This window comes from Hakea prostrata, chromosome 4, assembly GCF_041222555.1.
Source record: "Hakea prostrata isolate BN-2017 chromosome 4, UWA_Hpros_2, whole genome shotgun sequence".
In the NCBI taxonomy this organism is placed as follows: Eukaryota; Viridiplantae; Streptophyta; class Magnoliopsida; order Proteales; family Proteaceae; genus Hakea; species Hakea prostrata.
Window position 1 is genome coordinate 13377789 of NC_142603.1, and position 15005 is coordinate 13392793.

Below are 15005 nucleotides of genomic sequence, written 5' to 3' on the forward strand. Positions count from 1 at the left end.
ATCTCTATCTTTTTATAATGATATAGAATGTGTGATTCTACCAAATCAAATAGTTCATCTCCTAAACCAAATCCAAGCATTCTAGCCATGTTAGTCGTCTTCGACTTGGGTTTTGAGATTTTATTTTGCTTCAACCAAGAGTAGATAACAAATCCATTTCAAGACCTCTGGATTGAACACAATACCCATTTTCATGCTTATCTGTCCAAAGAAAACAAGTTAGAGTTCAAGGCATTCCCTCCCCAGCTTTCTCAAAATTTGTAACTAATACCTGATGAGGAGCCAAGCTCTCTAACACGCTAGTCCAGTACTACAGGTAGCCATGGATAGGCAGTATCAAGCCTTAGGAACCACAATCTTATATATGGAATTTCATATGATTCTCAAATTGGAGGTGAAAGTTAAGGGTTTTTGCCCATCAAAGTTCTTGAATTTAGTTTCCTTCCAAATTCAACCAATGTTCTTGTGAATTTCTTATTAATGACACTATAAAAAAAGAAATTGTCAAGAATGAAACAAACTTTACTACCCTCTTCATCATAGAGGGACAAGTTGAAATTCCCATATGAATTGAAAGAAACAGAGACCACAACTTCCTGCTGTTGATCCAAATGAGAAGGTAAAAGAGAAGTGATTGAATTTGAAATAGGTTTGCAGGAAGACCATGGACTGAGAGAGGGGAAGTTCAATCCAAACACTGCAAACGCATAAAAAGCAGAGAGATTGAGAGAGGGGGAAAAACATATAATCGTTCATTTGAGGATTTCACAGTCGAAACAAAGTTTAGGGTTGACGATGAAAAAACTTTCGAGTCAAATGACCCAATTGCCCCTCAAGCACCATCAACATTTAGTCATTTGTTTTTTTGGTACCGGTGTTTTTTTTAATTCTGGAATTGAAATGCCATCCGTAAGGATTGAATCCAATACCTCTCCATTGAGAAGTATGGATATTTACCACTCAACCAACCTTGGCAAATTCCAACCATTTTTGTACCCCGCATTTTCTTTAGAATCGTGTCCTTGCCCAAGACCAAGAAGCTCCAAATTGGTGCTTATTGGGCACATGCAAATGTGTGCAAATGATCTAGTTCGATACATTTTAGGTGAGCAAACATTTTTTTTTATTTGTTTGCCATACAAAATTTTGGTAACTTCTGTGCCAATATAGTCAAATGACACATAATAAATGTGCTAGGAACATTGCCATACAACCTCTCAGTTTCCTGATGGATGATGACACTAGATCCTAGCTGTGAGTTTCTATTTGAGCAAAACCAATGGGAGAACCTCGTTGTCAAGTCTAATTTAACATTCGAATGTGATTACATCACAGGAAATAATGTTACCAACAAGATTCCAAACTGATTACAAAATAATTAACCGGGTCGAACCACGGTCGGCTTAGCCATTCGATCGAGACATGTTCAAGAATTAATACTAGAAGCAACATAAAAGGAACTAAACGACTATATAAGGAGACGTGATTCCGTCAAATTTGGGATTGGCGATCATGTTCTATATGGAAACTATAACTGATTCACATTAAGGGGGGGAACCCTACATTTAGATGACTACATATGGAACCTACCAGCCAATTTGATGGTTAAGAATATGAGGTAAATCCTTCATAAACTAAAACATAATATAAATGAAAGGTAACTAAGTCATTTTCCCTCCATCATCATTTTCAATTAGGCTTTACTAACTTGCTAGAGCACTATGGTGGGTCATTGATTGACTTGACATTCAGTGTGAGCTTTCCAACCGCTGAGTCGGCCTACATCTGACATTGTTTTGTAGAAACTCAAGGGTGGAACTATTTTTGAATGCGTCACAAACACCTGTCAGAAGCGAAGAAAATTTGGCTGCAAAGGGTTCTCTGAAGCGAACCAATCTTTGCTTTCATATTTTGGTTTACGTTTACCTTCCTTCCACCCAATCTGCGATGAAGGCTTCCACAAACCGCAACTCAGATGATATAGTTTTGGTTCGGTTCGGTTCGGTTAGTTGGATTCGGTTCATGTAGGGTTCAAGAGGATCGGATTGACCCGGATCCTACCGAAACCCAAGGGTTTAAGAGGTTTCGGCAGCTCTGCATTTGGCTGCTGCTTCTCTGCATTTGGAGATGGCTTCGGCGTGTAGAGCCGTTGCAGCGGCAGGAGCTAGGTCTGCCGCATTTCGTTCCAGAAATCTACTCTCTAAAATCCAAACACCCAAATCTCCCATGAGTTCAACCACGGCTTCCCCCTTTCCTCCTTCTACAACAACTGCTACTCGTGCTTTTAGGTAAACACGATGCTTTATTTGTTCTAAGCCTAAAACCCTACCATATATGTAGTCGTCTTCTTAATGCTGGTTTTGATTTCCAACTTTTATTTTCAGTAGGGCCGCGGTGTTAGGAAGTCTGGAGTCTCTGATGCCGCTTCATAGCGCCATTGCGTCAACTCGTCTCGTATCCATCATTGCCGTTGACTCTGGCTGCTGGAGTTGGCTTTCTCAAGGTAGTTCTTTTTAAAGATTAATCTCTGCCCGATGCTTTGGTAGGTTGTTAGAAAGAAAGCTGAATTTGTAGGGGAGTTCAATACTGTTTAACTCCTTAATTTGTTTCTTCTTTTTTCTCTGTGTTGAAATGATAATAGTTTGTTTGTTTTTGTGTGGCTTACTAATATTTCTGTATTTTCTGCAATTAAGTATCAAAATTGTAATCTTTGACTTCGCGTCAGGATTTCCAATCTGCTTATGGTTTATTGTTCAGAGACCATGGGTGCGTATTACTTAATATCAGTTTTTTGTTCTGACTTCTTTCTTTTTTGGCTACTTCATGGTATAGGACTTGCATTGCCGTTGTGACAAGGCCTGCTGATTCTGTTTGGGCAGTATATGCATCCCAATTTTCTCAATCAATTTGAAATGGTTAAATGTTATTCAAAACTAAGATCTATGGATCTTGTATTAAGAAATTGTTGCCTCTGAAGAGAATATTCCCTGATTTACTTGTTGATTTCTTGAGGGATTTGCTTTATCTTTTCTGGGCATGGTGTATTTTTCTGGTAATAATTGAGAATGAATGGTGAAGAATATTTTCAGCAGGTGGTGATGATGAAGCCATCTTCTAAAATTAGTATTTCTAATGGTGTTTATTGTTTAACTATGTACAATTTCTTTCTTTCCCATTTTGATTTAGGGCAGCATCTTACATCAGTACTCATGCATTATTGTTAGGACTAAAGCTGTTATGGAGTCTCTTTAATCAAGTCATGGGATGTAGATTTTTTTTTCCATAATGTGCATACGACAGTTTTCTTTAATAAAATCATGGGATGTAAAATTTTCAACATATACATGATGTGCATAAGACATACAAGTTAAATCAATGGTCTCTTAGTAAGCAACAAGTATTTGCCTTAGAGATATGAATAAATCACGAATGCATTTCCTGTACAAATTATTGATGTCATTTCTAGTAAGTGATCCTTCTAAGATTCCTTTCAAAGTTATTGCATTTTGCTTTCTATGCTCCATGTTTGGTGAGTCTTCATTTTGCGACTAATACTTTTAGTTTAGCCGGAATTGTTGGGTGTCTTTTTTATGGTTGCTACTTAATGAGAAGAGGAGATTCTGTGTGATATAAGCCATTCAGTCATTTTTCACTTAATCAAATGATGGAAGGGCTTGCTTTCATACACATGAGATTGTTTGATTTGATAATGTGTTAGGGAATGTGATGGAACTCTAGATGCTTTTGTTTATCATTATTTTTGCACTACTTAGGGGGTAACTACTGGATATTTCATTGACACTGTTCCATGAAGTTGCTCAGGCCACTGGGGGCTTCTAGTAGACAATGTTAGGATAAATTATAACGAGGTTGCTGTATCCATTTCTGTTCAAATATGCCAGGTTCTTCTTGTTGCTTTGAATTCCCTTTGTTAACAGTGTTTTCTGGAGAACTTGAACCTTCAGGGCATTGAAAGGAGTATTGAGGTTGGTAACTTTGGAATCTTGGGCCTTTGCCTACCCAGGGCCTTTTAGAAAGTAATTTTTAGGGTTCTTGTGTTTTAATTGAAATTGCGTTACTTTCCTTGGGATTTCAAAGCTTTGTAGTTGAGAGACTCTCTCCTCCAATTGTTTAGGTGTTGCACCATAGAGCATTTCCTTTGAAATTTTCAGATTTCTATGCAGTGGCTTATTCCTTTTGTACTTTTCCTGAACAATGTAACGTGGTAGAAGTATAGCATGGCCCACTTTTTCACCAGAGGCGTTTTTCAGTATCCATGTAGCAGACACATTAGCTGAAACTTTCCCGACTTACTGGGTTGTGCCTCTTTCCCCTTGTTTCTTTCATGTTTTACTTTCCATAATTGGTTTTTCGTTTCTCATCTCTTCCCCCATCTCTTCATCCTCCCCTTCTTTTCCTGCATCAACCTCAGTTTTCTCTACTCTGTTTATGGTTGGATCCATGTAGCCAACCTTATTAAGTTGGGATAAGGCTGAGTATGTTGTTGTTATTGAAGGTTCATGTGTGTGTGGTCGTATCAACAACTTGTTTGATATGAGGAGTAACATGAAGCTATAATTTATTAGTGAAGTCTTGGAACTCTATTCTTTGCCCCGTTTCTCAATATCCTCAATAGTTATCAGAGCATCTAGGTGAAGGATGCAAGTGATGCCTTGATGACCATGAATTGCTTTTTCTCTGATGTCATCCTAGTGATGAGATGAAGTGATGATGGCAACGAACTCCATAAAGGAAAAGCATATGCAGTGCACACACATGCATACAGCTATCATATGGCTCAGGCATCTCTAATGATTTTTAAGGGAACATTGGAGGTTCCATTTTTATGATGAATGGGAACTGCAGAATTGGGCTAGTGGCTTCTTCACTGGCTCAAACCTTTTTTCACTTCTTGTGGACAATCAGCTAGTGATTGAATACACCTTACTGTTTCTTTCCTAACTGGGCAGGATTTCCAGGAGTTAGTTTGGTTGCAAATGTGAAGATATTCCTTATCGTAGGAAACATACTGTGTTTTTTAATGGTTTCTACCTGTTGAATTGCAGTCAGATTAGTAGGCAGTCTACCTTCATTCTATTTGTTAAAAAACATGGGAACTTAACTGGATCATAAACAATTAAATGTGTCCACCTTTCCTCCTTGCTTCTCTGTAATCATCTGGATTTATCTTTCCTGTCTTCATCCAGGCCTTAGCCTTTATTTTCCAACTTGTTTGATACCCATTTCGTTGTTCTTGACTTTTTAATCATGTCATTCAGTTAATTTATCCACTACTGATCTTCTTCCAATATTTCCTTCTTTGTATTAACTAGGCTTCGCTCTCCCCCGGTGATGAAGGTCCAAGGCCATAGTGATCTAAAACCAAATTGGTTTGCTTCTGAAAGCTCGTTTTAAATCTCTCTGGTTGCCATGAAAGTTCCTTCATTTCCCTTTTTCCCTTGCCATTTTGTAATGGGATGATGCAGAATATATGCATGTTGTTATTTTAAAAGTTCTGTAGCTTGGTCCATGTTAAACAAAAACTATGAGAAGGGCAGTTCATTCTTTCAAAAGTACATAAGGTGGTGTCAAGCATTGCTGTTTACATTTGGTGTTAAAGCAGTTTTCTTTTCTGAGCTAGGTTTGCTCAGATGACATAATTTGAATGACTAGAGCTTAAAATATCAATTCTTCCCACTTCAGTGGTTTGGTAGTGCATTTGATTGGAATTGAGTAGACTTCTTCCTAGTCAAATTAATGGGGGTCCTTCTGTTATATGCGAGCTATCAAATTTTTATCAAACAGTCTCACCTCATATAGAAAATTTTCACATTCAAGGGTTTCAGCGATTTTAAATTTACAAAATCAAGCCCTTAGTTCTGAATTGTTTTTAAACCCCATCTCCATTAACATTTTGTTAGAAAGAACCCTAGGTTGTGGATTCCCCAACATTAGACCTTTCTGCAGATTTTTGAGGTTTCTCTGCCATTTATTTGTCGCGAATCAGTTCTACTCATTCCCATACCATTCTGTACTCACAATTTATTAACACCAACTCGAAGAATTGAAACCTGACGAGATTTTTCAACCCATGTCTGCTCCTCCCTAAAATTCAAGTAGTTAAGAAGAGATGGTGATGTGCGATTTCAGGCAGTGGTGGGTGGTTTTTTATCGGCCCTCCATTTCTCAAGGGGTTCTCCCTTCATCCACTTACATGGATAGCTTCTCTTTTTCATTTTGTATTCGAAGGGAAGATGGTAATCTCCCTTCAACTGTTAAAAGCCGAGTGACTGTCAGTCTTCTTACAGGGCGTTCTTGTAAGATTCACAAAATGAGGGGTTTCGTGAGTATCACTGCAAAGTCAAGGAGGTGCATGTAAAAAATTTAAGAAAAGATAGACCATTAAATTAAATCCACTTCCTCTAACCTGAGGGTAAAAGAAGCACTGTTCTGTCAATACAGGATTGGTAGAGGGGTAAAATATATATAATGGGAAGATCGTGGGTTGATATGTTATGATACCTATGTCTGAAATTACAAATCGATTCTCAAATTAGAAGAATTAAGGAAGATGCAAGGCATGGTTTCAGTTCTGACTCCTTTGAATTGGACCTAGAAGTGGAGTTTAGCCGATCTGTTACCACCATACATTTCAATCTGAAGGTTGGACACACAGAATCGTGTTGTTTCTATTTCCTCTTTTCGATTTGTACACATTATTCGACAAAGGAAGAAAAGTTTGACACAAGAGATTGTAACAAATAATTAGAAAGAAAAACAAGAGCAGAACTTTTACTTTTGATAACTCAACCTAGCTAGTTAACTCGTACAGAAGACAGGATTTGATTCTCTGGTCTCTTCTCGCCTTCAATATTTGAATCAACCTTCAGCACCTTAACATGAAAGGCAACCTGCACAACATTGAGTCTTTAACCTGAGAACAGACCCAAAATTCCATTCTATTTCATCATTTATGTGTGTGATGTGAGAGAGAGAAGGCAAAAAGCCTGGGGGAGAATCTGTTAAAATATATGATGTGATTAACATGAAATGGAAAGTGAAGTTTCTCAGGTAATGTCAACCATCTCTAACAAACTAAGATACTGCCAATGACTAAAATGAAGAAAATACTTCTACCACCTTCTGATCAGAACCAAATTCGATGACGTTGGATGGATGAAATCGAGATGGAAAGTTTGGGGGCACCCGACACCGTCTGCCTTCGTTACTGCGTGGAATCATAATAATCATGTTCAGCAGACAATGCAACTCAACAGCAGGTAAAGATATCTCTTTCCATTACTTACTCAATGATCCAGGTGCCATGGGTACTCCTCAAATCAGTCAAGTAGAATGCTCCATCCTTAAAACTGATACAAGCATGTACATCAGAAACCTGGAAGAGAAAACCCTGATTGATGAACCAGAAATACCAAAACAGGATATCAGAGCAGGAATTTTCTTTCTCATATACTTTCCCCATAGCAAATCACTTACTTGGGGTGAAGAAATTGTCATTGATATCCCCTGGGAATCGGACGGTGGAATGTTCCTGATATCGGAGTAGCCCATGTATCATATGAAACACTTACATTAAGAGATCAGATCAAATGACATCTCATGTACTAGCTAGTAAACAAATGAGTACACAAGGACACTCAGAAAGAGATCCAGCATGATTTGTATGTGGTTTGGGAAGAAGAACAAATAACAGGCAAGGATTTTCTAGCCCACAGCAGCTCTTGCTTGAATCTGGATGATTCAATCTGGATCAGATTCTTTGGTACTCCAACTGGAATCATGCTGTATGAATAGTATGATCCTTTTGGAACTTTAATCATGAATCTATGCCAAATTTTGTTTCGATCATAACCCCACAACCTACCAGAATTTATCAATTTCATGTCCTATTATTTTGCAATTCAGCATTTAGAAGACTACTACATGTTGTATGTCAGATTACTAACATGAAGAACATACCCAACTATGCAGGGTTTGCTCTCATCCTTCCTTAAATGTATTGGTTGCACTGTCCCACTAATCTCTTGTTCCAATGGGAAGAGAAACCACCTTAAAAAAATGAAGAAACAGAAACATGATTAGAATTATGACTACAGCTAACTAGACTAAGGTTATGGTGATGATATAAATGATGAACATACTCTCCCATAAGAGCACGCTCCAGAGCATCATCATCCTCAAACCATCTTTGTAATTGGTCACTTGCCTTGATGGAAAATGACAAAGTTTTAGTTCACATACCTGAAATCTGAGAGGTTCTACTACAATTATAATGCATGCAGTAAACTGTGTTGGAAATGTTTTAGTAGAAACACACTTTGTCTGAGAGCAGGCAGCGTGGAGACCTCCCTTCAAGTTTTTCACTGCAAGAGAATGAAATCTTTTGAGCTAAAAGTTTTAGCACTATTAAATAAAATTTCGCCCCATATGAAGATTTCATAAAAAATAATTTCCTTCTAGTTCTGCACTTCATGCACACTGCATGAATGCTACCCATGCTGCATTGCATTAGACAACAGAGCAATCTAATGGAGAACTGACCTTCAAGGTGCATGCAACACAAACACAGGGGGGTCAAGCCATGTTACCAATTGCCATCCCTTGCAGATACTCAAACTAGAGTAATAAAGGTTCCATATGTTCCATGTACAATATGTGAAAAATAAAAATTTACTTGCAAAACAGGATCTTCATATATACTGATATACATATGTATCATATGCAGGGGAAATTTTCCAATGAAACAAACAGGGCCACAAAAGAAAGCAGCTCTTTTTTGGTGAAACAAGAGAAGTCAATTTAATAATATGAAAAACATTATCCCAAAAAGAACTTTTTTCTATCTCCCATTTTATGCATTTTTCTTCCCCCAGTTGTGCCAAAGTGTTTGTTGAAACACTTCTGAGTGATTATAAAGGTAACCAAAACCAGAAAATGTCAACCAATTTTTTATCTGTGGTCAGCATTACAGGTCCAGCTTTGTCCTTCCACTATATCAACATTCAAAACTTATTTTCAGTCAGTTTTAAAATTTATGATATCTTCTAATACATCTAGTGATTAATATCATTTCAATGCCTGTGGTGATATTCTCACCTATAATGTCTGATTCCAGCATCCATCCCCAACCTACATGGTACTTAGCTGCACTTGTTTAAGACTAAAAATCAGAACAAATATGATCTGACATGACTTCTTTCACCAGTTTAGAGTTTCACCTGAGCTACAGTTGAACTTCTGCATTAGTAGTTCAAATGAGCTTTCATTGACAAGTTTATAATACATTTCATAAAATTCTCAAGAAGACCATTGTATTTGAATTCCAGGTGATTTTCACGGGACATGTTTGTATCATCGAAGTAGGTTAGCACATGATGAAAGATAAGAACCCACCTGTTTCCACCTAGGACCCAACTCAACATCAAGGGCATTGCAATGTTGATTAAAAATCTCCCACCAATTCTTCCTGGATGTGGTATTCGGAACTTTGTCAAGAACTGCAGGAGACATTTACAGCCCTAATAAAGAGATGAAACAACTGAAACAATAGGTGTTTGAGAAGAGATGAGATTTGCTTTCTGACCGACAGTGGCCCAAGCCCCACTCCCAGATGTGACTTATAAGTTGTAGCCATCATTGCAGCCATTCTTGCCAATCCATGGATAATAGAAACACGCAATTTTCTTGCATCTTCATATCTGAAACAAGATGTAATAATGCATCACATAAAGCAATACTGAAAAAGGTCAATTGGGAACTCAAAAGATGAAATTGCAACCTAGTCATTGCCTTGAGATATTGATTTAAGGGCAAACTCACAGAAGCAGTTTTATATTACTTAAATAATGAGCAGGGGAAATTTGCATTTGCAGCACCTGTTGGGTTCAAATCACACTTGTCAGTACATTGTTCCAAGCTAAGACACCGAAATCCACCATGGATGGACCTCCATTCCAGATCTTTGAAGTTAAAAACAATCCATATAGACGAACCAAACCATCAATATTTACTATTTTGTCATCCTTTCTAAAGTTTCATCGCATTGGCCATCTAAATGAATGGCAGAAAAGGCCGTCAATGTAACCCAACCATGCATTATCATGTAGATCTGTCACATGATGCATGCAAACCCCCTCCTTGCACATGGATACGCCATTTTTACAGTCTAGAATCCTTATAGTTAAACATTTCCTTATCTTTATACAAAGTCCAAGTTTGAGAATCAGAAGCAAATTCTAGCATGATAACTCGATGTAAATTTTGGTTTGAACAGTTCACCAAGGAGTTCAAATTTACCGCCTTAGAGAAGATGCAATATCAACTGGGGTTCCCATTTCAACACTTCGTGTCCAAGCTTTCTCAAGCTCTAAAGCCAGTTCATAGCTATCCTGAACAAATGCAATAAATAATCCAACATGTGAATCTGAGTAATGGGAATCAGGACAAGAAAGTCTAGAGAATCATATGGACCTTAGAATGTATATAATCCTAAATATTCTAGAATTGAAAAACAAACTGAGAAAAAAAGTCAATTTATAGTTGATGCAGCACTAATTCTCATAACAAAGATATCATGAGAATTTGTAACCTTGTGAAAAGCTACTCTTATGAGAGTTGAATCAATCCAAGAATCAGGAATACCTCAATAGCCATGCAACCACCTTGGCCCAAATTTGGCTGCATTGCATGAACAGAGTCCCCAAGCAAGGTTACACGACCCTTTCCCCAAGTGGATTTGGGTGTTAGGTCATATATATCACGACGAAGAATCTCGCCCTCATCTGTGGCAAGCAGCAAGTCAATTACATTGTCACACCAGCCCTGAAATATTTCAAGCAATCTTTCCTTTTGACCTGCCAAAAAACACATGATATGCATTAGAAAACGATAAAATACCAGCCAGAAGTACTAAACCCTCTCTCCCATTCGGGCCCCAACATTCCCAAGAAAAGGGTGACAGTTAATTTTGTTGTACTTCTTTTGAGTAATACTATTACTGTTATAATTTTCCCTAATTCTCAGTTGTTGCGCTTTTTTCTTTGTCCTCCCCCGAATCTTTAGTTGAAGGATAAGAAAGGAGAAACAGGTGAGAACTAATAAATGATGGCTGTGGGTAAAATCCCTTAGTTTGAGTCCAGATATCACCCTCCCTATGGCAAGGGAATGAAGAAACTTCTTTGTGGACGGAAGTTCTGTGGGATGCAGGGGCAGCACATTCAGGTTCCACCTCCTCAAAACCTCCTAAATTTAAAGGTGGAGACCAGTTACTTCAGGAGACTGGGACCAGAAGGTATCGGTATATTGTTCATATGAAGAGATTACACAGGGAAAGGGTGTCTGGAGATCTACCAGTCCTAAATTTAGGCTTTTATCAAGGGCATGGAGATTTCTATCTACAGTACCTGGTGGAATACCATTGTTGGGTGAGTCTCAGGATCAATCACTAGGTGGCTTACGAGTCAGAAGGTGATGCTTAACTCTATATGCATTTAATCAGGAGAGTTAGGTTCAGCAAGTCTAGCTGTAAATTTTCTATTTCATTGAGAAAGAGGTCTTCTAACTTGGTTTCTGATGAGTTAGTCTATTTGCTTTTGGTGTTGCGTATTATGTCTAGTATCTTTTTAATGTAGCGAATCTGTTTGTCATCAATAAAACTAGAGATGCAAAATCAATGCTTACTTCTTATATAAAAATCACTTACACGTGGAATATGATGACCATCAACATCATATATATTACACCACGGAGGAAGGGCAGCCTATAAGGTTTTATGCATTGAATTGCTAAATGTTCAATGATCATCACTTGAATAATCTATACTGCATCATTGAACATACTTGGGCTGAATCTAGGGTTCCAACTACAAAGTTGCTTTTGGAGAGGGAAGTATCAGTCAGCATACCCTCCTTTTCACTTTACTTAAAAGAGTCTGTAAACAGTTCTAGATCAACTACTTGAAAAACAACTAAACAAGTCATTTGCTTTCAGTTTCTGCTGTTCAGAAAGCTTCCCTGTAGTTTTGTAGACAGTTAAGGTTCCAACCAGATTTGCATATCCAATATACAGGATTCAGGCATATAAAGAATATTTACCATTGGGAGGATCAGTTCCACCCGGTGGTTCTTTGTAAAATGCATACCATTGCATCTTTCCAGCACCCACATCTGAAGAAACGAAGTATTGTTTGTGACCCAAAAATACGCGGTACCTTCATGACAAAGCTTATATATTAAGGAGTTAATATAATTCTGGGAAAACTAGGGTCTTAACATTGGGAGAAAGTGACAATGCCCAAAGAATGGAATACAGAGGTTAGCAACCACGGCACAAACAGAAGAAAACATACCCAACAGTTTCAATATCTGGGGGCACAAAATCTGCTATGCCAGTGTAACAAGTGTAACCCGAATAGGTGGCTTCAGTGGGCCCAAACAAATTCTTCCTAACCTGTTTATGGACATCATTATTTCCTTGATATTTCAAGATGGAGGAAATCAAAGGATATACAGACTTTAATTATGTTAACGCCATCAAATGGGTAGGTCCACCCCAGAACCTGAGGGGCTTCCACACAGAGGTTTCCAATGTTAAAAGCAATCTGATTTTCTTACTCTGATTCATATTCATGTAATGAGATAGATCTCTCTCTCTCAGAATGTCATCAGTAATTGGATGAAGTCATACCTGACGTAGGAGACCAAATGGGTTTAAACCATCAAATGGTGGATCCTTTCACTCACTCTCTTTGCCCTTCACAGGCTTAGCGGATGAAGATGCAAGATAGTACAGAATATGAAAGAAAGATGACTATACTACCTTTGACCATATCCCATCAGCTCCAACCAGAAGATCACCTTCATAACGTTGTCCATTCTCGAGTACTACTGTAACCTATAGAGTAAGCAGAGAAGTAAGAAAGATTACAACATCAGTTACAGGAATATAACCTTTAAACCTTTTACTAACAAATTACCCAGTACAGCACAGGAACCAATCTGCCATCTTCACCTACTCTTCAGGGGAGAAAGCAATTCAAACTGCAATTCTTTTACTATATGGGTAGAGAATGCAGGAGAGCTGTGAGGAAAAGCTTGACTGTTCAAATTACCTTATTCCCATCATCCACAAAGTCAACAACGTTACTGTCATTCAAAATGACATTTTCCCCAACCGCTTTAGCCAGGATTTGTTGCAGTGTCATTCGACTAATCACCCTCGTGACAGGAAGCCCCCGTTCCACTGCTGGAGTAAACGTATCGAACTTTATATACCTGATGACAAATCAGATGTCAATGAGAGAATCCATGCTAATCACACCATCTCTTCCAGAAATGTCATTCCAAAAAACAAGAGAAACATTTCCTGTACTTTCACAGAATGTTACAGTTTACAGTAAGCAATTAAAATTGGATCTGGAAAGTTAAAGCAGTTCTTCTCCTCCTTCTTCTAAAGATGGAAACTTTCTGTTTTAGCATCGGAAGAGACTGCTGTTTAAGTGAAGAAATAATGTAATGCATTACTGTTCAAAGATGGGTTCATGAACTGTAAATAAGTTAAACATCTGGGCTCAGAAAGAGCACAGGCAGGAACAACTAACCAGGAACCAGAGATCCCATCGACCAGTCCATTGATTCGATCGCCCGTGACGCATCCAGCGTTCATAATATTCTCAGCAACCTCCAAGTCAATGGCTTCCAAGGCAGCCAAAGCATTGCTCTGTATCTGGATTGGGCCCCTGTACTTCCCTTCACCTCTAATAGCACTTATATCCTTCTCAAAGACGATAACATCAAACCCTTTTCTCACAGCAGCTAGAGCAAGAACAAGCCCACCAATCCCACCCCCTGCCACAAGGATGCGAAGCTTCTTCTTCTGAAAGGGCCAATTCCCACTTCCTGCTACAGTCTGAGTGGTTGCAGGGGCTTCCAGAACAGCCCTCACTGTAGCCCTTCTCTTTTTCTTCTCAAGAGCTTTATAGTGTACAGAAGACAGGAAATCGTCGGAGAAACCTTTGGAAAAGGAAATCGGGAAGTGGGTTCTTGAGAAAGTGCTTGAGGAGTGAACTGAACTGTAAAATACTGCTGTAGAAGCCATAGATCTTCGGGAATTACAACTTCAGAGTTAAATATTTGTACATGAACCTCAGAGAGACAAGGTTGGGGCTTCAAGCACCATCAGCCAATACATGAATTTCTTCCATTTCTTTCGGCTCTGGTGCTCCACCAATAAAGTAAAATAGCAAAGCCCACATATAATAGTGGGTTCTTCCCCACTGCGTTGCAGTGGAGAATATTGAAAGAAAACGATGGGTGAACGCATCCTCTCATTCACCAACAGTGCCACAGGTCTTACTGCTACTCGAAGTCAATGTCTGGTGAAGACACGTGGCTGAAAGATAGAATATATATATCTGCAAAGCCATTGACTTTGACTTCACCTGGAAAGAAGAGGACTCTAAACAGACTGGAGAGACAAGGTTTAAGGTTTTAATTCGGTGGTACTTCATTAGGTTAATCGCCCCCATCATCAAAAAGTTATAAAACACGTGGGACACGTGCCCCAAACCCCTCTAATGATGTCATAGGTTCATAGGAGTCCGGATCATCTTCCTCGAGAGTTGTTCACGACGGCTAGTAACCACGAATTTGGGGGGTCCACAAGATTAAGGTGATAGATATTTAAAAAAAAAAAAACAATTTTATTTATTTTTTACTTGTGGACAACACATTGTTTGTGGTTGTAAAGCCGTAGAAGGAGCATTAGTCAGAAAAAAATGATCCACAATTGGCTCAAAGTGTATAAACCAGCAGGTCGTGATTGGACCACACTGCTAGACTGAAGTACTAGAGATGATTTTTCTCATTTTGAACATCTAACATGGTTTTATTGATAGAACATTGGAATTTTTTTTTTTGGTAAAAATTATCATCTAAAATTAATGTCAACTTTCTAAGTTATCCAATTTATCAATTAAATTTCTCATA

General features: G+C 38.3%; 2 protein-coding genes across 4 annotated transcripts; one reads left to right on the top strand and one right to left on the bottom strand.

Moving 5' to 3' along the window:
• The first annotated feature begins 2088 nt into the window (after positions 1-2088).
• Positions 2089-3967, top strand: LOC149018023 (envelope glycoprotein). Of its 2 annotated transcripts, none has more exons than XM_089152353.1 (3): positions 2089-2288; positions 2388-2503; positions 2833-3967. In XM_089152353.1, the coding sequence occupies exons 1-3, from the start codon at positions 2128-2130 to the stop codon at positions 2850-2852; spliced, it is 297 nt and encodes a 98-aa protein (XP_089008479.1). In that variant the 5' UTR covers positions 2089-2127; the 3' UTR covers positions 2853-3967. The 2 variants fall into 2 exon arrangements, with proteins under 2 accessions (XP_089008479.1, XP_089008480.1); XM_089152354.1 differs by having other exon boundaries at positions 2103-2288; positions 2385-2503; positions 2833-3964.
• Positions 3968-6056: 2089 nt separating this feature from the next.
• LOC149018024 (zeaxanthin epoxidase, chloroplastic-like) lies at positions 6057-14310 on the bottom strand. 2 transcript variants are annotated; one of them, XM_089152352.1, is made up of 16 exons: positions 13619-14310; positions 13130-13292; positions 12838-12912; positions 12368-12468; positions 12114-12229; positions 10663-10874; positions 10318-10409; positions 9605-9719; positions 9415-9518; positions 8339-8384; positions 8163-8227; positions 7981-8070; positions 7498-7552; positions 7308-7396; positions 7144-7228; positions 6057-6911 (listed from the first exon to the last, which is right to left on the bottom strand). In XM_089152352.1, exons 1-16 carry the CDS (start codon positions 14113-14115, stop codon positions 6816-6818), a joined length of 2001 nt encoding a protein of 666 aa, XP_089008478.1. In that variant the 5' UTR covers positions 14116-14310; the 3' UTR covers positions 6057-6815. The 2 variants fall into 2 exon arrangements, with proteins under 2 accessions (XP_089008478.1, XP_089008477.1); XM_089152351.1 differs by having other exon boundaries at positions 6058-6911; positions 7141-7228.
• Between the last annotated feature and the right edge of the window lie 695 nt (positions 14311-15005).

Excerpts from the sequence above, each read along its gene's own strand:
- LOC149018024 (XM_089152351.1), bottom strand. The coding sequence starts at position 14,115 with ATGGCTTCTACAGCAGTATTTTACAGTTCAGTTCACTCCTCAAGCACT. Across the intron at positions 7,397-7,497 it reads TGACAATTTCTTCACCCCAA|GTTTCTGATGTACATGCTTG; the intron begins GTAAGTGATTTG and ends TTTCTCTTCCAG. Across the intron at positions 6,912-7,140 it reads AATTTGGTTCTGATCAGAAG|GTTGCCTTTCATGTTAAGGT; the intron begins GTGGTAGAAGTA and ends AATGTTGTGCAG.
- LOC149018023 (XM_089152354.1), top strand. The coding sequence starts at position 2,128 with ATGGCTTCGGCGTGTAGAGCCGTTGCAGCGGCAGGAGCTAGGTCTGCC. Across the intron at positions 2,289-2,384 it reads ACTGCTACTCGTGCTTTTAG|TAGGGCCGCGGTGTTAGGAA; the intron begins GTAAACACGATG and ends TTTTATTTTCAG. Across the intron at positions 2,504-2,832 it reads CTGGAGTTGGCTTTCTCAAG|GACTTGCATTGCCGTTGTGA; the intron begins GTAGTTCTTTTT and ends TTCATGGTATAG.